General features: G+C 46.6%; 2 protein-coding genes across 2 annotated transcripts in view; one reads left to right on the top strand and one right to left on the bottom strand.

Moving 5' to 3' along the window:
- Window positions 1–5,675: 5,675 nt before the first annotated feature.
- Window positions 5,676–12,773, bottom strand: Efcab9 (EF-hand calcium binding domain 9). The gene is made up of 4 exons (XM_027424837.2): window positions 12,638–12,773; window positions 7,735–7,883; window positions 6,418–6,594; window positions 5,676–5,894 (listed from the first exon to the last, which is right to left on the bottom strand). Exons 1-4 carry the CDS (start codon window positions 12,771–12,773, stop codon window positions 5,676–5,678), a joined length of 681 nt encoding a protein of 226 aa, XP_027280638.1.
- Window positions 12,774–18,887: 6,114 nt separating this feature from the next.
- Stk10 (serine/threonine kinase 10) overlaps window positions 18,888–23,327 on the top strand; it is an 89,735-nt gene continuing 85,295 nt past the window's right edge. Inside the window, exon 1 of the mRNA XM_027425195.2 lies at window positions 18,888–19,159. Within this exon, the coding sequence (XP_027280996.1) occupies window positions 19,004–19,159 (156 nt within the window). The 5' untranslated portion in view covers window positions 18,888–19,003. The remainder of the gene's footprint in view (window positions 19,160–23,327) is intronic.

Raw genomic sequence — 23,327 nt, forward strand, 5'->3', positions numbered from 1 at the left:
CTCTTTGTCTTTGCCTTTATTCTGAGTTTGTTGGGTTTTTTTTTTTTTTTTGTGGAGGGGGTGGTTTTGGGGACAGGATTTTTCTGTGTAGCCCTTGCTGTCCTGGAACTAACTGTAGACCAGACTGGCCTGGAACTTACTTGCCTCTGCCTCCCGAGGGCTGTGATTAAGGCATGCCCCACCACCACCCAGCTATTCTGGGTTTCTAACTATTCCTCTGTAAAATAGTAGACTCACATTGTATGGGGAAGTGGGAGGTTTCTTCCTCTCTAAAACCGGTAGTGAGATCATGACCACCAAACTTAAGTTCTGCTACAGCACATACCACAGGTCACTTAGAGCTGTGACTCATCAGCACTGCAGTCTCGGCCTAGGATAGGTTGACCGGGATGGGGAAGGTGACTCAGACAGTGCTGCTTGCATGCTGCTGAGGCCATAAAATCTGAGTCTTTCTTACCAGGTATACTTGCACACACCTCTAGTCCTAGCACTGAGGGTAGAAGCAAACTCAGTTGGAGGGCAGCTTGGTCTACCTAGTGAGTTCCCAACCTGCCAGGTTGACTTGAGTTCTGTCTTTAACAACAAAATCTGCTCACCTTTTGTGGCCTCTGGGTTTCTTCAAAGGGCCTTCCCCATTTGTCAGGATACCAGCCTCCTCGATTAGCCCTCTCTCACTACTTCATTGTTATCTGGAGCATCTGTGTGTGAAAATAACAGACAGTAGCCCCTTTTCCTGAAGATACTTGGTAACTTATCCATCTTTCTCCATGGTGAGGGTAGGTAGCCCGCTTAGCAAATGGGCATCACTCAGCTTGTTGGATCCTGTGATGCATTTTACATAGAAAAAGAATTAAGCTGATAGCGTCTTCCCAGACAGCTTATGTCCTGTGACTATTCTTGGGATCTCTTGTGATGTTGGCCTGTTAGCCTGTCATTTCTAGTTCTGTGACAAGAGCCTGGGTGACTTCATCAGAGGTTGGACAGTTGACTTGGCCTTGCCTAGGCTTTTGAGGCCTAGGAGACATGAGATCCAAGCACTGGAGGAAGAGATGACCACTTTGCTTACTTATTGCCTCTTCAAAGTTCCTTCCTGCTGATAGTGGTGTTGAAGAATCTGCCTGTGGCCCTGGTCTGGAACCTTCACCAGGCCACTGTCCCTCCCCATTGCCTGTGCCCTAGAACACTTGTATAACTAGGAACACACAGTGCGGTATGAAGAAAACTTCAGCCTGGAAAGCATTGCACACACACACACACACACACAGAGAGAGAGAGAGAGAGAGAGAGAGAGAGAGAGAGAAAGAATGGAACCCAGGACCTCACGTATGTCATCACACCCTTATTGCTGAATCACATACCAGGCCCTATGTACTCATTTTTAATCTGTCACTGGTGGGGAGAGGGAGCAGGGGCTGTTGAGATGGACCCTCGTTCGATCCCCAGCACTAGCATGGCAGCTCACAACTCTCCATATCTCCAGTTTCAAGCCCTTTTCTGACCTCTGAGGGCAGCAGGCACCCACATGGTGGATAGACATATACATAAGCAAAATAAGTATGCGAAATGAAGTAAATTAAAAACGTCCTAAAGCAAAATAGTCTTGGATTGGTTTCTTGTATGCCTAGTCCCAACACAATATCAGTTAACTGATTTGTTTGAATTTAGATTTTGGCACAGGGTCTAGTTTATCAAATAACCCCAGATATTCTAGAACGGCCAAGAGTTTCACTATGAAGTCTAGGATGCCCTTGCAGTCCTCCTGCCGCAGCCCGTGGGTGCTGCAAAAACATGTGCCACTGACCCACAGGGGCCTCCAGTTGATGAAGATGCTTTGAAAAGGAATTTTAAAGTCTGATGGGATGTCGGGTGGTGGTGGTACACATCTTTAACTCCAACACTTAGGAGGCAGAGGCAGGAGGATCTCTGTGGGTTCAAGGCCAGCCTGGTCTACTGATCGAGTTCCAAGACAGCCAGGGCTACACAGAGAAACCCTGTCTCAAAACTAAATAAATTCCATGTTCTGTTCATTATACCTTTACAGTAGTGCCCTGGGACCCCCATGGGGGAAAGGACAGGTTAATTACCTAATCTCTTCACCTTTCCTCCCCAATCCCTGTTTGAGTAAAGAACATTTGTTCCCAGATCTATTACCCTTAAGACCATCTCTGCAAACAGAGACCTCTGTAGTGTCTTCCCAGAGAATCACACCTATTCCCTGAAGTTGCTGCCTGACAAAAGCCACCTAGGCTGCTTCAAAAGAGACCAGACCCTATGAAGATGAGTTCAGTGGTGAAGTGCTTTGCGTTGGCCTTTCTCTAGATGCCATTTTTTCTCTTTGTAGTGCCTCTCTGCATACTCTGCATAGTTTCCCTGTCTCCCTGTTGCAAACACTAGTAATCGCACACTCCTAACGTTGGAAGGGCATAGGGAGTGATGGGAGATGCTTGCAGTTCCCTCAAAGTGGTGCCTTTGTTTCTATAGAAAGGATTGAAGGGCTGGAGGGACATCTCAGTGGATAAAAGCACTAGCTGCTTTTCCAGAGTTCCCAGGTTCAATTCCCAGCGCCCACATGGCAGCTCACAACTGTCTGTAACTCCAGTTCCAAGGGACCTGACACCCATAGTAAAACACCAATGCACATTTTTAAAAAGTGACCAGTTCTATCTGGGGTTTGGTTTGGTTTTGCTGGTCTCATTCTTACTGTGGTATGACCCCATGGGGAGAAGTGTTTACGGCCAGTTTCATTAATCGTGCTCAAAAGCTTGTTAGCCAAATCTCCCATTTGTTCATGATGTTTCACAATAACTGGTTTCATAATTCCCAGTCTGACTTGTAGATAAGGATCTTAGGTAAGCAGTACTCTTGTACATTGGTAGAAGGAATTCTCACCAGCCTGATCATGACTCTGGCAGGCCTTGCCCTTCCCCCATTCCCTCTGCCTTGCAAAAAACCCTTATATTACATTCCTAAAACTAGCGACCAAGGTCTGTTCCCTTAGTTGGTCACTTCTTCCTGAGGCTGACTACCAAGGTCCAGCTATCAAAGTATTAAATAATAAAGTCCAGCAATCAAAAGCCCCCTTTGTTGTCCTAATTAACATGCCCAATCAAAATGAAACACGGGATTTCCCCCTTGTACCTTAATATACCAGCCATTTGCTTATGTGCCTTGTCTGTCTCCTCTCTATTCCAGAGGTAGCCATGTCCCCTTGGACAAATACCCCTTACCCCTCTCCCTTGTTCCTTTCCCCTTCTCCCTCATCCTCTGTCTCCTGTCTTTGTTTCTTTTGCCTTCTGTCCCTCTGGGGCAAATAAATCTTTGTGCTGAGAACTTTGTCTTGGAGCATCTTAAACAGATACCAGTCCATTGGTGGCACAATCAGGTTTGGTTATGGTATTGAGTATCATATCAGTTGTTTTGGGGACCCTCAAACTCACCGGTTGCCTTGAGGTCAGTTAGAACTCTTAAATCATGGGTGTATGTCATAAATGATCTGTGTTTTTTCATTCTTCAGCCATGTTCCTCAGAGACTTACAGTGAGAGGTGTAGTAATAAACATTAAATAGGAGGGATTTCTGAACCAGTTAATTTGTTAGCTTAAATTTTTAAAAAGAAGTCTGGCTTGGTGGAGCATGCATAATCTCAGCATCCAGCACATAGGTGCAGAGGCAGGAGCATCACAGGTTGGAGGCCAGCCTGGCCTACATAGAGGGACCCTGTTTCAACAAAACCTCTCCAAATACACACAATCTGCTGGGCTGGAGAGATGGCTCAGCAGATAAGAGAACTGACAGCTCTTCCAGGGGACCCAGGTTCAATTCCCAGCACCCACATAGCAGCTCATAACTGTAACTCCAGATTCAACACCCTCACACAGACATACATACAGGTGAAACACTAATAAAATAAAAATAAATATAATTTGCCAAAGTTCTTAGACCCCAGGCTGTGAGTGCTAGCATCCTGGTTCTACTACCTGTGAGACATGTTTGAGTTTCTTAATTTCTCTGGGGCTCAGTTTCCTCTTTTGTAAACAAAATAGCCCCACCTAGATGACAGTGTTAAAAGCATAAGTTGTGTGTCTTAAATCACTGCCCCACCTGCACCAAGCACAAGATTGTGATGAAGACTGTCAGAACACGATTTAAGCCAATAGAAAGCCTCTATTAGCCAGCCAGCGACTATACTGGGCATTCGGGAGCTCAGGGTAGTCCTGAGCCTTTCTCAGGGAGAGCTTTTAAGCAAAGCAAAACAAAACAAAACCAAAAAACAAACAAAACCAAAAACAACATGTTCTGGGTTGACATACTTCAGTTAACAAGAACAGCCAGAAACAGAATTACAAAAGCCAACAAGGGTTAATACATTTAGAGACTTTACCAGAACTATGGGCTTTGATGGATTAGGTCTTTGTTTTTGTTTTTTTGGCTGGTTGATGCTGTCTGCGTTCGGATTCTTACAGCCCAAATTGTACTTTCATCATGTGGTCAGCCGTGCTAATGTCTGGGTCCCTGTCACAGTTGTTACAATGATGATATAGTCCCTTGGTGGGGGGAAGGTCACAAAAATCTCATGCCAAAGAATTTTTAAGTCATTCAAGGTAGCTCTGCATGGTCTCTACATAGCCCTGGCTGTCCTGGAACTCGCTATGTACATGAGACTGCCTTCAAATTCACAGAGATCCAAGTGCTGGGATTAAAGGTGTATACCACTTTGTGGATTCATGAAAAGTTAAAATGGAAGAGGGGCACATATTAATATTTTACCCTAGTAAGTTTTATTCTGTTTTCTAAGCCCTTCACATGTTGGAGTAATTCAGGCTCTAAGGAACACAGCCTAAGCTAGGACAGTGGCATACTCCTTAACCCAAGGCTAAGGCAGGAGGATCATTTCATACTACAAAGTTGGAGGTCAGCCTGGGCAACAGTGAGTCTCAATGAAACATAGTCTCAAAGGAGAAAAGACAGCTTCCATGTCCTTTAAAGTCAACCTGCCTTGTCACCATTGGCCCACTGGAGTCTGGCATCCAGGGGGGCTTAGTCTAGAAAGAATTCCAAGAGCATTGGACCACTGGCAAAGAGTGGAAATGGATCACTTCCTTCAACTGCTGGGCTCCGTAAGTCATCAGGTATCTGTGAACATGGCCTGCTAACAAGCAGAAGCAAAACTGGACCACATGGAAGAAGTGTAGCTCAGATATAGAAACCTGTTTTGATAGCTGGGCATAGAAGTACACACCTTGTAATCCCAGCATTTGGGAGATGGAGGTAGGAGAATCAGGAACTCGAGGTCATCTTCAACTATATAGTAAGTTTGAGGCCAGTCTGGGCTACATGAGACCCTGTCTCAAAAAAAATTAAAAAGACACTGGGTATGAATGGCACAAACCTTTAATCCTGGCACTCGGGGACAGATCTCTGTGAGTTTGAGGCCAGCCTGGTTTACATAGCCAGTTCCAGACCAGCCAAAACTATACTGTGAGACCCTGTCTCAATGAATAAGTAAATAAATGAACAATGCATGCATGCATGCATGCATGCATGCATACACACATACATACATACATACATACATACATACATACATACATACATACATACATAAAATAAAGATGTACTTTGGTGCTCTACTTCATATGGCCATGTTAATTTTAATTAGTCATGCTCACGTCCGTATCAAAGGAGACTCAGACTCCGACTCCTCTGGGTTAGCCCAGTCGAAAACATCTTCCTTAGATGATGATACTTCTCTCTCTCTTTCTCTTTCTCCTTCTCTTTCTCTTTCCTTTTCTCTCTCTCTCTCTCTTCCTGTCTTTCTTTCCTCCTTTTTTTCCTGTCTACGGCTTTGTCAGTGCAGAAGATTGTGTACAGCTTAAATTCCTTGTAATTAAGCAGCTTTTATTGGGGGAGGGGGAGAAGAAACATAGCAAAGTTTAGTAAGATTGTAATGGTGTGTTACTCTGGACTCAGGAACTTAGAGGCGTAGGGGTTAGGTCAGTTACCAGCTGACTGGGGGCCTGGTACCCAGGACCAGTGAAGTCATGGGAACAGCTTCACCTTGTCCTGTCACCATATCATCCTCCCACTATGGTCACCTGCTTCCCTTACACAGGCAGAAGTTGCCATCCTCCCTGGAGCTTTTTCAGGATTTTCTCACTTGGTTCTGTCATAGAGTTTTTTCCTTTCTGCTTTTTCAAATCTATAAACGCTCCCCTGATCATCATGCTATATCACCACCTTAGTCTGCCTCCTCTAAACCTCTATAATTGTGTGTCTGAATAGCCAATCCTTCCTTTGCCAGGACCTATTTGTCTCAGTCTTTTTCCCAGTCCCAGGCTATTGCCAGCCTCCTCCACATCATCCCACCACTGGTGCAGGGCATGGCCCTCTGCCCCACAATTCACAAATCTGCACTTACTCGGTCACCTGTGATGTCAAAGTCATGGAAAAGCTCTCGGAGTTCCTGCTTTTTAATGTTGAAGAGAAATCTGTACATTTGAAAATTGGATGCACCTATTTTCAACTCCCCATCCAAGTCAAGCAGGTCAAAAACTGGCCGGGAATGGCGGTACATGAACTGATCTTCCAGATGATTCTATTTGGAGAGAAATGTGTGGGAATATTGGTGCTAACCTGTAAGGGTGTTACACCAAGATTTATATAGTTGGGGGCTGGAGAGATGGCTCAGAGGTTAAGAGCACTGGCTGTTCTTCCAGGGGACTTGAGTTCAAATCCTAGCATCCACATGGTGGCTCACAGCCATCCATAATGAGACCTGGTGCCCTCTTTTGGCCTGCAGGCATACATGTAGACAGAAACACTGTATACACAATAATCTTCTTTAAAAATTATATAGTTACCAGCTATTCCCTAGAGAGATCAGAGCAAAAAGCAAGCTCCCAAACTTGGGGAAGGACTGTGTGAAGAAGGGGCAAGGCCCACATGAGTCCCCGAGTTCAAGGGGCCCTTCTGTGGTGGTCAATTCTGCTTAAAGAACGGCTCTAGCTACCACCATGCACTGATCATCTCGGGAAGCTCTGACCTTGGTACTCGCACAGATCCCTTTCCTCAAGGAACAGAAGCTAGCAAATGCACAACTAGTGTCTCACGATGAGGGTGGGATCCAAGGAGCAGCATCCCCCTTCCCTTTGTGTTGGCCTCAGCAGAAAATCCTCTGAACCCAAGGATCAGCCAGGGCAGGAGAGAGAGGTACTTGGGATGGATAGTGGCTCTTTGAAACTCATCAGCCCAACTGGACAGTGGTTATACACACCTTTAATCCCAGTACTCGGGAGGCAGAGGCAGGCAGATTCTGTGAGTTTAATGCCAGCCTGGTCTACAGAGTGAGTTCCAGGACAGTCAGAACTGTGACAAAGAGAAATCCTGTCTCAAAAAACAAACAAACAAACAAACAAACAAAAACTCATCAGCCAGGAGGACAAGCAGTTCAAGAAAGTTGGGCAGTTGGGCAGGGGCCACATTTTTCTGACACGGAGAGGCAGTGTGGGACAACTGGAGATGAGTGGCAGCTGCAGAGAGAAGCTGGGAAGGTGCTAGAATGTCCAGGTTGATTCAGGAACCAACAATGAATTTCCCATTCTATTTTCCATCCACCCATTTGTAGTGATGGAAAAGCATTCCAAGTGAAGTGCTCTCACTTCAGCGTCAGCTTTATCAAGACTGGGGACAGCCCTGTCCCCTGCCCCCCTCCAGCCCCACCAACTTTGGTACTCACCTGATGTGACAGCACTATGCAAACCAACACATAGAACTGGTCAAAACCAATCTCTCCAACAGCTGTCCAGTCCATCATGTCAAATACCTTCTGGATCTGTGTGGTTTTCAAGTTAGTCACATGGTGGAGGAAATGGATAAACAGCACATCTAGGGGAGAGGGGAACCAAATGGATTGTTTTAGAACAGCAGCCACATGAAAATGTAGAAGCGTTGGAAGCTTACTGTGCTAAGAAGAAGAATGACAAGATTTGATTTCTGGCTTCTCACTGAACCTTCCACAATTCCTCAAGCCTTTAGTTGCCTTTGCTGTGGAGAAGCAGTGTGCAAAGTTATTGAAGCTGAGTGACCAGTTGACATACTTGCCCAGATAACATGGTGGTGGGCGGTGCTTGCCTCCTGACCCCAGTTAAAGATGATTTTCCACATATCACCAATGACAGACAGACAAGCTGCTGATGAGTGGGGTGCTCTTTTCAAGGAAAGAGAGCTTCCTCTTACTTTGTCAAAGATGTTAACATTTGGGTGGGAGAGATGGCTCTGCCAGTAAAAACACTTGTCGTGCAAGCCTGGAGACCTGTGTTTTATCCCCCAGAAGCTATGTAAAAGTATAAGGAGAGACTGAACTCCCCAGAGTTGCCTTTTGACCTTCCCATGCACACAAACATCTTGCACATACAGATACTCACATAAAATATTCTTTTCAAAGATCCTGATGTTTTCCTCAGACTTTCCCATGAGTCCTTACATCAGAATGGGAAGTTTAAAAATCATTCCTCCCTATGAGAGAGTTCCTAGAGTTTTCCATGCTTACTCAGAGCAAAGGTTTCTGGCTGTGGAGGGAGGGAGCCTTCCCTATGCTAAGCACCTTTGAATGCCAAGTCTCTGCAAACTCTGAGAACCCAACAGGGAAGTGGTGGCACACCCCATTGCCAGCAGATCAGCTGCTTAGGGATCTTGTCAAGTGCAGTTCCTGCTTCAGGGAATATGGCATGGGAGAGACTCCACATTGTTCCCCAGCTCCAATGTGATATGGCTGCTGGTGGTCTGTGGGTCCTGGAACTTGCGTTGTAGAGCAGGCTAGCCTTGAACTCACTGAAATCCATCTGCCTCTGCCTCTGCCTCCCAAGTGCACTCCTGGTGGGTCTCACTTTTGAGTGGCAGAGTTGGGGCTCACATGTGGGTCAGCCTGGTGGCAACTGTGCACTTGCTACTATGAAGCCACATCGTTTGTGCATTAGTTTGCACATATTCAACCAGAAACATCCAGGGAAAGCACTGTAATTTAAAGAACAGGAAGGTCCTTGTCATTCCACTTACCAACCATTACAGCCAGAATAAGACAGGAGCAGCACAGTGATGGATTGTGGCCTGGAAGTGTAAATCAAATAAGCCCTTTTCTCTTTCCAGTTGAAAAAATAGTCTATTGGTACCATGAATGGCAGACACAGGAGCATATACCTGTATCCACATTTATTTCTGTTTCCTCTTTTTTTTTTTTTTTTTTTTTTTTTGGTTTTTCGAGTCAGGGTTTCTCTGTGGCTTTGGAGGCTGTCCTGGAACTAGCTCTTTGTAGACCAGGCTGGTCTCGAACTCACAGAGATCCACCTGCCTCTGCCTCCCAAGTTCTGGGATTAAAGGCATGCACCACCAACGCCCGGCCTGTTTCCTCTTTTATAATGTGTCTGTGGTTGCATATCTGATGGGGGAGGTCTTTCTATGTATACGTTTGTCTTATTGGTTGATAAATAAAGTACTGTTGGCCATAGAGAAGCAAGTTAGGTGGGACTAGGAATCGAGGAGGATTCTGGGAAATGTATTAAAGAGAAGTCTTGTGATCCAGGAAGGAAGTGACATAGCAGGCAGACTCCGAATATAAGCAGGGACAAGCAGGAAATTGTTCTCTTCCTCCTCCTCTCTTCTCTGTGGAGCTACCATGTGAACCCGACAAGAGAGGATGCATGTCACCCGAGTCCTTGATTAGATAAGTCTTTATAAATATATAGATTAATAATTATGGTTGATACTTAAGACAGAGATAGCAGATAAGAAATTCTAGTTATTGGTCAGCAGCACTGTAATTAATATAAAACTCTGTGTGTTATTTCCGGCGCCCATGTGATGGGGGTGCTCAGGTGGCTTGGTGGAAAGAGTTATCATTACACATATCTGTTATTTGTGTTCTGGAAAAACACATATTGGTTGGTTGTTCCAGAAGCAAAATTGAAATTTTAAATAAAAATTGAGCAGGATAGTAGTGGTGCACACCTTTAATCCCCACACTTGGGAGGCAGATTTCAGTGAGTTCAAGGTCAGCTTGGTCTACCAATTGAGTTCCAGGCTAGCCAGGGTACACAGAGAAACCCTGTCTCAAAAACAAAACAAACAAAAACAAAAAAATGGGGGTGGAGAAATGTCTCAGTGATTATGAGCACTGGCTCCTTTTTCAGAGGTCTCAATTTCCAGCACCCACATGTTGGCTCACAACCATCTGTAATAGGATCTGATTCTGTCTTCCAGTGTGCATGAAAACACATCACTTATATACATAAAATAATTATCTTTTAAAAACACCAAAAAGAATCTAGCTATGGGATTTTCAAGTGTGATTTTATAAGTGTAGTTTCCCCTCTGTTATTTTTGTTGGTTTGTTTGATTGGCTTTATTTTGTTTTGCTGTTCATATGGGATCTCACTAAGGGCTGGTCTGGAACTGTATGTAGAAGACCACACTGGACTCAGATTATCGACATCCTGCCCAGTTTCCCCTTTGCCTTTGGATTCCCAAAACTATCTCCAGACCTGGGTGTGGCAGCCCATGCCAATAATCTCAGCACTCAGGAGGCTGAGGTAGGATTGCTACCAGTGCAAGCCCACTTGGTCTACAAAGTCAGACTCTGTCTAAAAACACAAACAGGCTTGAGAGATGACTTAGCAGCTAAGAGCACTGGCTGATCTTTCAGAGGCTCCAAGTTCAAGTCCCAACACCCATATAGTGGCTCACAATTGTTTCTAACTCCAGTTCCAGGGGATCTGATGTCCTTTTTCTGGCCTTCACAGGTACAGGGCACAAAAGTGGTTAGTATACAGATATACATGCAGTCAAACATACATATAACGTTTTTTGAAAAAAAAAAAGTTGTTTTTTGGTTTTTGGTTTTTCAAGACAGGGTTTCTCTGTGTAGTCTTGGCTGTCCTGGAACTTGATTGGTAGACCAGCCTGGCCTTGAACTCACAGAGATCCCCGTGTCTCTGCCTCCCAAGTACAGAGATTAAAGGCTTGCACCACTACCACCTAGCTTGAAAATGGTTAAAAGAAAAACAAAACAAAACAAAACCCTATCTCTGGGCTCCACTGAGTATGTAAAACACTTGGTCAGTGTCATTTGGAATCCCAACTGGAAGCAGCCAGGAGCACAATGAGCCTATGGTCACAATGTCAGCTTTGGTCTGGTGGCCACTTGGCAGATCCTTCTGTGTGCTCCATCAGGTGTGAACACTCAGAGCAACATATTGTATCCACACAGGGATGGCAGGGTGATCCTGGAGGTGCATCCTGTGGGAACTTGTAGCTATAAAATCAATGCTGGTTTGTAGCAAGTTGACTCTGGTCAGTCACCCAAGTCCCCAAGGCCTGAAGTTGTTCTCTCAGGAATCAAACCATGAAGCTGTGCTGTCCCTCTTTTAGGCCACTGTCCCTACCCTTGATGATCAGATAGCAGGCTTGGACCTCCTGGGTATTGTGTCATTGGAGAATTATTTAGTTACTAGGGAGATGAGACTCTGTTCCACAAATGTCCCGGGGAGACAGTGTGGCTTAGCTTTCTGAGACACAGCTTGGTGCCCTGCAGCTGTCTTATCTGGACCAGGGAGGATTGGTATTGCATTTCATGCCAATCTATATGTACAGAGGAAAGCATGGCATGACAATGTGAGAAGGAGATATCTCCAGTTCACTGTGTTTGTTTCATTGTTTGGTGCTGGCCCCTGAGATCATGCTAAATATGTCTACTACTGAGCTACAGCCCCTCCCTCGTTACTGTTCATTTGTCTTTTAAGACAACAATCCAAGTGCACACATCTAACCTCAGCATTTAGGAGGCAGAGGTAGAAGGATCTCTGTGAGAGCCAAGCTAGGCAATGACACAGTAAGACCTCTCTCAAAAAAAAAAATCTTTATGAGTGTTCTTTCTTCACAGTGACATTTTCCTCTGTGAGGTGAAAGTGATGGTTAGATTGGTCCAAAATCTTAATTATACTGAGGCTTAAAAAGAATTCAGGCTGAGCCATGCGGTAGTGACACACATCTATAATCCCAGCACTCGGGAGGCAGAGGCAGGCAGATCTCTGTGAGTTCCAGACCAGCGTGATCTACAGAGCTAGTTCCAGGACAGCCTCCAAAGCTACAGAGAAACCCTGTCTCGATAAAAACAAACAAACAAAAACCCAACCAACCAACCAACCAACCAACCAACCAACCAACCAACCAACCAAAGAATCCAGGTTGTTTCACCTTTCACCTGGCTTTCTGTTAGCATGTGGTCTCAGTGACACAGCTGATAGACATTTTTGGTAACTCACAAACACCATTAGACACAGACAACCCTGGTTAAAATCAGTGAGTCCCAAAGCAAAACAAAATGACATGAATGTGGGAAAGGACCCTGGGTTGGGGGAGATGACACAGTGGGAGAGATGTGAGAGGGTAGAAGAAGAAATTGAGCCTCAAGGAGGAAATGACATGCTCATCAAATCACCAAGGAATTGTGGGTAGAGCCCAGCCTGACCCCAGAGCCTGTGATTTCATCCTCTGCTCTGAACTGCCAGCAGTCTCAGGGCTTCTGTGACAAGATGAAATAAATGTTAAGGAGATAGACTGGGGCTCTGTGCGGGAAAAGAACTGACCATTCAAGGTGTTCTTTCGGTGTGCGTCCAGAAGGTGAAAATACTCTATCAAGGCCTTCACATTTCTCAAAGACAACAAGCAGTAAATTTTGTCCAGGTAAAGGTACCACAGAAAAGACCCTTGCTTCAGTATCATCTCAACAGCTTTTGGCTGTAGGTCCTGGCAACCTGACAACGGAATGACAATTCCGCCCCAGAACTAGAATGTTGGACAGGTCCCTGAGATGACCCGACAGACCTAGAGAGGACAATAAGAATGAATGAATGGCTTCTCACAGTTCTCTGGCTTTGATGTGGGTGTTTTCTATCTGACTTCTAGACCAGGAGGGGCCACTTGAGCCCAGTGCCAAAGCAGCTCTCTGGGCCACCTAGACAATATGTGCCTATTAGGAAGGGAAATGGAAACACACACAAGAGTACTAAGAGAGGAGCCGGGCGGTGGAGGTGGTGCATACCTTTCATCCAGTACTGGGGAGGCAGAGGCAAGAGGATCTCTGTGAGTTTGAGGCCAACCTGGTCTACAGAGTGAGTTCCATGACAACCTGGAATGAGTTCCAGAGAAATCCTGTCTCAAAAAAAAAAAATGAAAAAAAAAAAAGAAAAAAGAAAAAGAACTGAGAGAGCCTCGAACAGGTATACTAATATAAAGTCAAAGGGAAGGCATTTATGTCCACATAAATGTTTAGGTTACATAATATATATAGTAGTATACTTATTATACATATATAACATACGCACATTCCTATGAAGAGAGGGATTGTCTCACTATCAACATCCTAGCCCTCCTGGTGTTCACTACATAGACCTTGAACTCAGAGATCTGCCTGCCTCTGCCACCCAAATGCTGGGATTAGAGGTGAGTACCACCACTGCCCTACTAAAAAGGAATACTTTGGTTTTTTGTTTTTCGAGACAGGGTTTCTCAGTCTCACAGAGATCGACTGTGCCTCTGCCTCTTGAGTGCTGGTGTAGAGAGCCAGAAGCCATACAGGATGTCTGACTAACACAGTAACCACTGTTTTTCTTCTCTCTTCCATGATGGACTGTTTCAGGCCTATCCAAAGGGAAACAGATTAATAGGCTCAAGCTTCATGCTCCCGTCATTCAGGTCAACAGTTCAGACCAGTTCCAGCTCATCCACATCCATTCAGCCCCATCATAGTTCCTGCGTTATTTGGAAGCAAGTCTCAGACAAAACCGCTAATGTGCAAATATTTGGGTATATATTCTAAAGAGCATGAGTCTTCAATGTTATCACACCCATAGAGAGTCATCTAACACCCTCAAATACCAAGTCAGCATTCAGTTTCCCTAATTGTCTCTTAGAAGTCTGAAGAGCTACTTCAGTCAGATCTATGCATCATTTACCATGATCTATGCATCATTTACCATGTTTCATGAGTCATTTCAGTTTTAAAACATGTATGTTTCTTTTTCTTACAATTTGTGTTTTTAAAATTGGATTGGTTATTGTGTGAATGTGTAGGTGTGCATGGCACTGGTCTTCCCCTCCAGATCACAACACTCCATTCACATTTGGTTTTCTGTCTGTGTGCATAATATGTGCATTGATATATGTGTACATGTGATGGACATATGTGTGCATGCACTTAGTTCTCTCTGACCTTATAAATCATGGGAACCTCTGATGTTATAACTGATTGGTAAAAATCCCAGAAGACACCCTGAACTTATGACTAGAGTGTGCCAAGGGTGAAGCAATCTTGTGGGATGGCTCCCTTAAGCTGTGGGGTCTATGCTAACTCCCAGTGTCAGAATTAAACTGACTTTGTAGGACACCCCAGGGGTGTCTGCAGAGAATTGGCTGATGTAGCAAAACCTCCTACACATTTAGTAAAATTAAAGGCAGAGTAATAGGAGAATAGCACATTTATTTATTTGTTTACTGTATTTTTTTGTTTGTTTGGTTTTTTGAGACAGGGTTTCTCTGTAACTTTGGAGCCTGTCCTGGAACTCATTCTGTAGACCAGGAAGGCCTCGAACTCACAGAGATCCGCTGTCTCTGCCTCCTGAGTGCTGGGATTAAAGGTATGTGCCACCACCACCAGGCTGTTTGTCTTTTGAGACAAAGTATAGCCCTGGCTGTCCTGGAACTCTGTAGGTTGGCCTTGAACTCAGAGATCTGCCTGCCTCTGCCTCCCAATTGCTGGGATTAAAGGCCTGCTCCACTACCTCCTGGATATTTTTTGTTTTTTGAGACAGGGTCTTGCTGCCCCTCAGTCTGCCTGGAGCTCACTGTGTGGCTCAGGCATTGCTTCCTGGAGGCTGGGATTACAGGAGAGCACCATCATGACTGCTTGTTAAATTGTATGTGGATGGGAGTGTTCATAAGGAAATGTAGATCCAAAGAAACAGCGTATCTGTGTGATCTTTAGGCTTGGTGAAGAATGGAAACTCACTTGTAGGATGTGTGGCTAGAGGCCAGAAAGGACTATCTAATGGTTGTAAATATCCTATTCTCAGCCTTTATCCTTTTAAATATGCTGCTAAAACCTTTATCCTTTCCTTCAAGGACAGGGAAGGGACTCATTGGATGAAGGTCAACAGAGGGACATATTTTGAGGTCCTATGTCCTGAGCTCCATCATTTCCATGCAATGACTCTGACACCATGTGTTTGCATCAGCTTTATTCATAATAACCAGATGGATAGAACCCAACACCAACTGCCCCTCAGCAGTTGAATGTTTTAATAGTGATGGTATATCCACACAGTAGAATTCTACCTGACAATAAAGATGAATTAATCATGAATACATTCGACACAATTAATCTCTGAAACATGCTGGGTTGAAAGACGCTAAACACAGGCTGGTGTATGGCTCCTGACAGAGCACTTACCTGGCATGCACAAGGGCCTGGGTTTAATCTCCAGCACTTGGGGGAGGGGGTAAAGTTTGCAAGGAGTGGAATGAGAATTGCCTGAAGAGGCAATGGAGATGTTCTCTACCCTGACTGTGGTGGCAGCCTCATCTTGGCAAAACTCACTGAACAGTGAGCCTTAAGGGGTGCATTTCTATTTAATGTAGATGAAACGTCAATGAACTTGATTGTTGTTCTTTTAAGACGGCGTTTCTCTGTGTAGCCCTGGGTGGTCTGGAACTTGCTCTGTAGACCAGGTTGGCCTTGAACTCAGAGATCCACCTGCTTCTGCTTCTGTATTGCTGGGATTAAGGGCATGCACCACGAATGGCCTACATTGATTTTTTTTTTTTTTTTTAATGTTTATGGGTGTTTTCCTACATATATGTCTGTGCACCACATGCATGCAGTTCCTGAAAAGGCCAGAAGAGGGAGCATGTGAGACCACATGGAGCGGGTGTAACAGATGCATAGGTGCTAGGTATGTACTCTTCCTCCGGAAGGGTAGTCATTGCTCTTAACCACTGAGCCATCTCTCCACCTGGGTGTGTAGTTCTGTCATATGGTCCCTGTGTTCAAGGTCCAGTTCAATCCTCAGTAACAGGGGAATACCCATACTCACATGAAGATAAAAGCAGATTTGAATATATCAATAGTTCATAGTTGTTCATAGAAGACACCATGAGCAAAATTAACACATGGATGAAGGGTTGAGAGGAAACATTTTCAATATTGAAACCCAACAGGATAGTATTTTTTAAAATTCAGGTCCAGTGAGATGGTGCAGTAGTGCCTGGGGGGCCTGAGGACCTGAGTTAATCCTCAGGACCTACAGAGTAAGAGGAGAGAACTTTTTGTTTGTTTGTTTGGTTTTTGTTTTTTTTTTTTTTTGAGACAGGGTTTCTCTGAGAGCTTTGGAGCCTGTCCTGGAACTCACTCTGTAGACCAGGCTGTCCATGAACAAGAACTAACTCTTAAAAGTATCCTCTGACCTCCACATATGTATGCATGCCCTTGTAACTCTCACACACATACACAAATGCACACATCTCTCTCTCTCTCTCTCTCTCTCTCTCTCTCTCTCTCTCTCTCTCTCACACACACACACACACACACACACACACATTCATAACACCATGAATGCACACACAAATAAACAGTATAATTCCTAGAATCAAAAAAGACAGGAAATCTGATTTTTTTTTTAATGTGCAAAGAGTGGGGCTTGGTGGTGTACACCTATAATCCCAGCACTTGGGAGAGGTAGGTGTATCTCAGTGAGTTCGAGGCCAGCCTGGGCTACAAAGAGTTCCAGGACAGCCAAGGGCTAAACAGAGAAACCCTGTCTGGAAAAACAAAATAAACAAACCCAACAAAAATGGCAAAGGACACAGACCCTCAATTCAAAGAAAGCTTCTAATAAAACTATGCAAACTCACTGGGCACACACCTTTAACCCAAGTACTTGTGAGGCAGAGGCAAGCAGATCTCTGAGGAGGCCAGCCTGGTCTACAAAGTGAATTCCAGGAAAGCCAGGGTTGTTACACAGGAAAACCATGTCTCGAAACAAACAAACTAAAACAACAAAACTATGCAAACTCAGACTCAGTAATTGAGATCTATACATCAAACGCACTATTTATCGAGCTTAACAGGAATCGATAATTTCTATTTTAAGTGGTTCCAGAAAGTAGGGTGGGGGAAGGCCTCAACACTCCGACCTTCTTCATTCGTCACCAGGTCGCTGTGAGGCCCTGTAACCAGAGACAGATGATTTAAGGTAAATTTCAAAGTAGCTTTGGCTCTGTTGAACCTCCTTTTATTGCTGCATTTTTATACGTAATTTACATACTCCTCCCAAACCTTACAAAAACAAAAGTCACACTAGTGATGTGGGAAAGGTTTCCCGAGTTGTGGAACTGTCACTGTAGTCGTTTCCTGGCATTTTCAACACTCCAGTGAGATTCCGCATCGCTCTTTCCAGCCAGTCCCCTTGTCTGGAAGCCAACCCCTAACCAGCTGCTATCCACAGCTTTGCCTTTTCTGGACCGGTCACACAAAAGCAGTCATACCTCATGCAGTCTTTGAGTCTGGTTTCCTTCACGTAGCATGACATTTTTGAGGGGATCTTTCTATTTTTATTCTCACTTTGTTTTCTTCTGGAGCTCCCTGGACTGGTCAGCGCATTCTGACCCTCTACCTACCCGGTATAGCTGCACAGACTTCAGCGGGTTCCTCGGAACCCAGTGACAGACCTATCCTTTGGCTCTTTCACAGGCTGACTCAACGAGAGCAGTTTTGCGTGACATTTCTTTCTTTCAATGATAAAATTTCTCCACATTCATTCAGTGGCTGGAACAATCGAAACTGGGGCAGCCTTTATTCGGGGCGCCCTTTGCACGATCCCCGGGGCATCGCATTCACTCTCCAGCCGGCTTTCCTAGTGGGAAACCGCACTTGGCGCTTGCGCGCGGCTCCAGAGATATTTTCGAACAGAGTCCCAGGGAAGGGGAGCAGCAGTCTAAATGCTTTCTCGAGGGCAGGGTGTCCTAGTGTGAGACTCATTTGTTCAGCTGGAGGATCACCATCACAGGCCCTGCAGCTGCTTAGCCCGCAGCACAGTGCGCTAGAACCCGTGTCCTGATACCAAGGAAAGGTGCCACAGCTAAGGTAGAGAGACCAGGGGGTCCCGCAGCCAGGATGGAGAAGTACGGTTTCCGATTTTATCTCTAGAGGGGCTTTTTATTATTATCATTATTATTGACAGAACTATAAAGTTTTACTTATTAAGGAATATATCTGCTACCCTACCCCGAAGCCTAATAGGTCCTAAAGGGACTCTGTTTCTTGTTCTGAGTTCTGGTCCTCTGTGGCTGGCGGGGGCCCGGAAAGGCCCGGATTGGGGGGCGCGCCGCCGCAGGGCTCTGCCTTCTGTGCGCTTGGAGGCAGCACCGAGCTTGGGACCCGGGTAGGAAGCGGCGTGAAGGCAGCCTGGGACTCGCGTGAACCCTGGGGCCAGGAACTCCGAGGACCTGCGTGAATCACCGGGCGAGGGGCGCAGGCGTCCCGCGCGGGAAAAGAGCGAGCCAGGCCGCTGTAGGCACATTCTACGCACCGACGACGATCGCAGGGCGCCAGCCGAACCCCGAAGGTTTGGGATTCCGGGAGGCGCAGCGGGCCCGCGGGCAGGCCATCCGGTGGACTACAGTCTCCAGAGTTCCCCGCGGCGCGGGCGGAGCCGGGAGCTCCCGCAGCCAATTGAGGGGTCTCGGGGCGCCGCGGAGCAGGTGGAGCCGTCAGGGACCGGCGCGCGCGCGCCGGTGCCTGGCGTCCTGCGGGCGGGTCCAGGAGGGGGCGGGGCGGAGCGGGGCGGGCCACGGTTCCGGCAGCTCCCGGCAGCGGCGGACGCACTCGACCGGCGTTGCGCTGCGGGGAGGGCGGCTCTGCGAAGCCGCAAGTCCTCCCGCCGCGCTCCGGACCCAGCATGGCTTTCGCCAATTTCCGCCGCATCTTGCGCTTATCCAACTTCGAGAAGAGAAAGTCCCGTGAATATGAGCACGTCCGCCGGGACCTGGACCCCAACGAGGTGTGGGAGATTGTGGGCGAGCTGGGCGATGGCGCCTTCGGCAAAGTCTACAAGGTGAGCGTCCCGATGGTTGCGCGCGCCTGACCCTCCGAGCCCCCTGACACCGGCGCAGCTGCTTCTGAGCACTTCCTGTGTGCCCACACTGGACACAAAGGGATGTTTGTAGAACCTCAACATCCCAGGGGGGCTACCCGAGGCACCCTCGGGAACACGGTGATAGTGGCACATCTTTTAAAGAGGGGCTACACCGATGTTTCGGGAATGTCAAGGCTCAGGGCTGTACCTGGGAAGGTTGGGACACTCCTGAAGAGGAGTCTAAGACAGGGAGGGACTCAGGGAGGGCAGAGGGACCCTGGAGGGAGGACAGGCTGGGGCTGGAGGGCTCAACGGAAGGCGAGGACAGGGTCTTGTGACTGTAGCTGCAGGGCACAGATTTAGCTTCTGGACTCCTGAGTCACCAGAGGCTCCCGGTCTGGAGTTACCTCTCCCCTGGAGGAAGACAGGGCAGAGGCTGTGCGGAGGAGTGGGTGGGGCAGACATGATTCCATTTAGACACGTGTGCAGAGGGACAGCTCTTGGGGTTTGGTTCTCTGAGCAAGTTCTGAGTGCCTGGGTTGTTGTTTAAGCACCTAACTCGTACAGTACATCTCGACTCCACCCTTTCTCATTTCCTCCAGGAAAAAGTGCCTCCCCCAACCCCCCATGATGGAGTCTTGTTATGTTGTTCAGGCTGGTCTTCCAACTTGAGATCACCTTACCTCAATCTCCGGAGTAGCTTGGACTGTAGGCTTGGCAACTGCCATCTGGTATCCCCTACTTTTATTGGGAGATTCCCATAGTTCAACTGCTGTTAGCTCCCACCTAAGCCATAACTCACTGTCTTTGAGGCTTCTGTAGATAAAGGGCTCACTCAACCTAGGATGGCCGTGTCAGGATGCTGGACCCCAGAAAGGGTTTTACCAGCTCCCAAGTCGGGGCTTGCTCACTTTGACTGGAAATTGGTCTGCTAGAAGTGTGTGTGCAGAAGTGTGTGTGCATTAGCATTGTTGGGAAGCTTGTCAGAAACTAAGACTCTCAGCTGGGTGTGGTGGCGCATACCTTTGATCCCAGCAGAGACAGGCAGATCCCTGACTGAGTTTGAGGCCAGCCTAGTCTACAGAGTGAGTTCCAGGACAGCCAGGGCTACATGGAAATCCTGTCTTGAGAAAAGAAAAAGAAAGACACTTAAGACTCTCAGGCCCCACTCAGCACTTCAGAGTGCCCCAGAGTCTTGGAGCTGTGGCAGTTTGGAGGCCAGTCAGACCCATGGAGATCTTGCTGAGCTGCACTTCCTGTCAGAGCTGATGAACCCCCACTAAAGCAAAGTTCCCTGGTGGGAGAGTCAGGCAGAGGTCATCTGACATTCCAGCTGAGTGGATTTGCTGCCCCTTGGCAGCAAATTTGCTTGTGTTTGAGGGCTATAGGGTAGCCCATCCTTTTCTCTGTCCTCATGTCCTCTCTTCTGCTGCATGCTCCTAGTGACATTAGGAAGTGGTCCCCAGCTTCTCTGGTCTCTCTGCTGTCTGCTCCTGCAGAGGTGTCCTGAGCGTTGTCAGGCTGCTGGCTTAGGTCAGCCCCCCACCTGACTTACTGTCTCTAATGTCCAGCTGGTTTCCAGTGCATGCCCTGGGTTCTCAGTATTTTTTTTCTCTGTTAAAGACTTTCAGTCACCTTGTGATTGTCTCTATCGTTACTTTAAAGCATACTTGAACTTTTTTAAGTTTCCTATAAAGCATCCTGCTAGGCTGGCGGTATTTCATCTGTCTCTAGTTGGCCTTTTGCCCCCAAGTGTCCTGTTATGGCTTTATATGGTTCATTTTTATTTAAACTCAAATGCAGAACTTTGCTTTCCAGAGACTAAGAGTCTCCCTTGTCATTTCTGCTTGCTGGGTGAAAAACTCCACTGTTCTCAGGCAGTTCCAACTAAGGGAGCTCTCTGGGCACTCGGTTTTTGTTGGCTGTTTGTTCTGCAAGGCATGTAAACCCATTTGAAGAGTTCCCCTAGATCCCAAGGCTGGGAGATGGCTCCATGGCAAGATAAGGGAAAGGGAGACCAAGAGCTAGTATATCTGGATGGTTTGTCAGGGTCAGTGATGGGTTGCATAGACAAAGATGGTCCCCTGAGACTGAAGGAACTGAAGCCCAGGGCCATACCTTGCATGCGACACATTCCTTACGAACTTGTGGTGATGCTGACATAAGCAAACCTGTGCCTCATGCATATAGAGATGTGGCATGTAGGGTGGCTTACAGCACAGATACTTGATGAGGATAACAAGTGACTGTCACTGTGGTGTGCCTGCTATGCGATGAACTCTGTTACTTCAGAGCACACTCAGACTTTTAAAAGTTTCCTCTAAAGTGTCCTGCTAGGCTGGCATCACCTCATCTGTCTCTAGTTTGCCCTGTCTCTTCACTAAGTATTATTTCATGTTGTGTTTAAAGGTGTGTGTGTGTGTGTGTGTGTGTGTGCACGCGCGCTCACATATGTGCAGGTGCCCACACACATGTCTGCATGTGTGTGGAGGTTAAAGATCGACACTGGGTTTCTTCCTGAATCACCCTCCACCGGGTCTTTTTTTAGACAGGGTCTTTACTGGACCTGGAGCTCCCTGTTATCGAGATAGGCCAGCAAGCCCCAGGGATCTTCATGCCTCCCCAGCTTTGGGACTACAGGCTTTGACCTCCTACACCTGACTTTTTCATGTGGGTGTTGGGATATGAACTCAACGCTCTTTCTTGTGCAGCAAGTCCTTATTGATGGAGTCCTTAATTTCATGCTGTTTTGTTCAACATGGCCCTGGATACAATAGGCTATCCTAGCGCCATGTGTGTGTGATATAGACAGAGATGCACTGTGGAGCCCAGGGGAAGGAAGCCATGCCACTGTGTATGTGTGCGAGGATTGTGTAGGTGCATGCTGTACCTCCTGCAAAGATGAAATCTCCTGATGAGGCATTTGTCAGAACGTGTCCCCATTACTGAGTGACACATGTCTGTGTTGCCTCCATGACCTTAGTGTATGACATGCCATTCTAACTAAAGTTTGTGTATGTGTGATTACTAGATTCCAGAGGGTGGAAGGGACTAGAGCACACAAAGCTAGGCTTTACTTGAATACTTTTTCCTTAGTGTCCAACTCAGGAAGCTATTCCCTGTTCAGAGTGCCCTGTCACCAGCCTGCCTGTCCTGCAGAGCTGCTGCTTCCTTGGCCCCGCCCACAACACTTACATAGGTCTTTTTTTTTTTTTTTTTTTTTTTTAACTAAGACCATCTAATCAAGGACCATGACCTCTATCTACTTCCTGGTTCTTTGGTCCAGTCACTTAGGCAATATGAGACAGAAATTCCATCTTGGTTAAATGGCTGGGACCAGCTATTGCCAGTTGGCATGGCACCAGAAAAGTACTTGGCCATGGGTGGGGAGAGATATCTATTCCCACCCCCATCCTCTAAAGAGCTGAGCTTCTCCCCACAGCCTCCATGGTAGGGGCCTTCTTGGGGCTTCCCTATCCTGTGAAGTCTTGGGAGGCTCTTTTCTTCAGCATGGTGAGGAGAGGATTCCCATGGACCCATGGGAGTGGGAGCATTCGCAGTCTCCAAGACTGGGAGTCCCTTTCCCCTCAGCTTTCTGATCAGCCTCAGGAGACAGGGAGAGGATTGATTGAGTCCAACATCAAGGTCATTCTCACCATGTTCCTGTGTGATAGAAAGTTGGATCTGAAAGAAAATAGTTTCTAGTTCATTACTCGAATTCAAAATAAGGCTGCTGGTGACATGTTTTGAGTTCTTATCTTCTCTAAGGTGGGGTAGGGAGGAGAGGAAGTGTTTAGTCTCTGAAGTGGAAAGTGCTGCTCTCAGCAGAGTCTGATGAGGAGCAAGTGAGCAAGCGCTGGCTAATCCTGTGCCCCATGCTTTGAGGGGCCACAGAGTATAGGCCTGAAAGGGCCAGGCTAGTGGTTGAGGTAACTTCTTTGCTTTCTGGAGATTGCTTGGCTTCGAGTGTTTGTCTTTAAGCTTCTAAAAGACTAATTTGTAGCTGGGCATTACTGCCCATGACTTTAATCCCAATACTTGGGAGGCAGAGGCAGGCAGATCTCTGATTTCTGATCAGCCTAGTCTACACAGAGAGTTCCAGGATAGCCAGGGATACACAGAGAAACCCTGTCTGGAAAAGGGTTAA

This window comes from Cricetulus griseus, chromosome 7, assembly GCF_003668045.3.
Source record: "Cricetulus griseus strain 17A/GY chromosome 7, alternate assembly CriGri-PICRH-1.0, whole genome shotgun sequence".
In the NCBI taxonomy this organism is placed as follows: Eukaryota; Metazoa; Chordata; class Mammalia; order Rodentia; family Cricetidae; genus Cricetulus; species Cricetulus griseus.

What these genes read in the sequence shown, in the direction of transcription:
- Efcab9 (XM_027424837.2), bottom strand. Translation starts at nt 12,773, where the DNA reads ATGATACTGAAGCAAGGGTCTTTTCTGTGGTACCTTTACCTGGACAAA. An exon ending in GCATAGTGCTGTCACATCAG is followed by an intron (nt 6,595 to 7,734) that starts GTGAGTACCAAA and finishes CTCTCCAAATAG; the next exon opens with AATCATCTGGAAGATCAGTT. An exon ending in TTGACATCACAGGTGACCGA is followed by an intron (nt 5,895 to 6,417) that starts GTAAGTGCAGAT and finishes CCCCAATAAAAG; the next exon opens with CTGCTTAATTACAAGGAATT.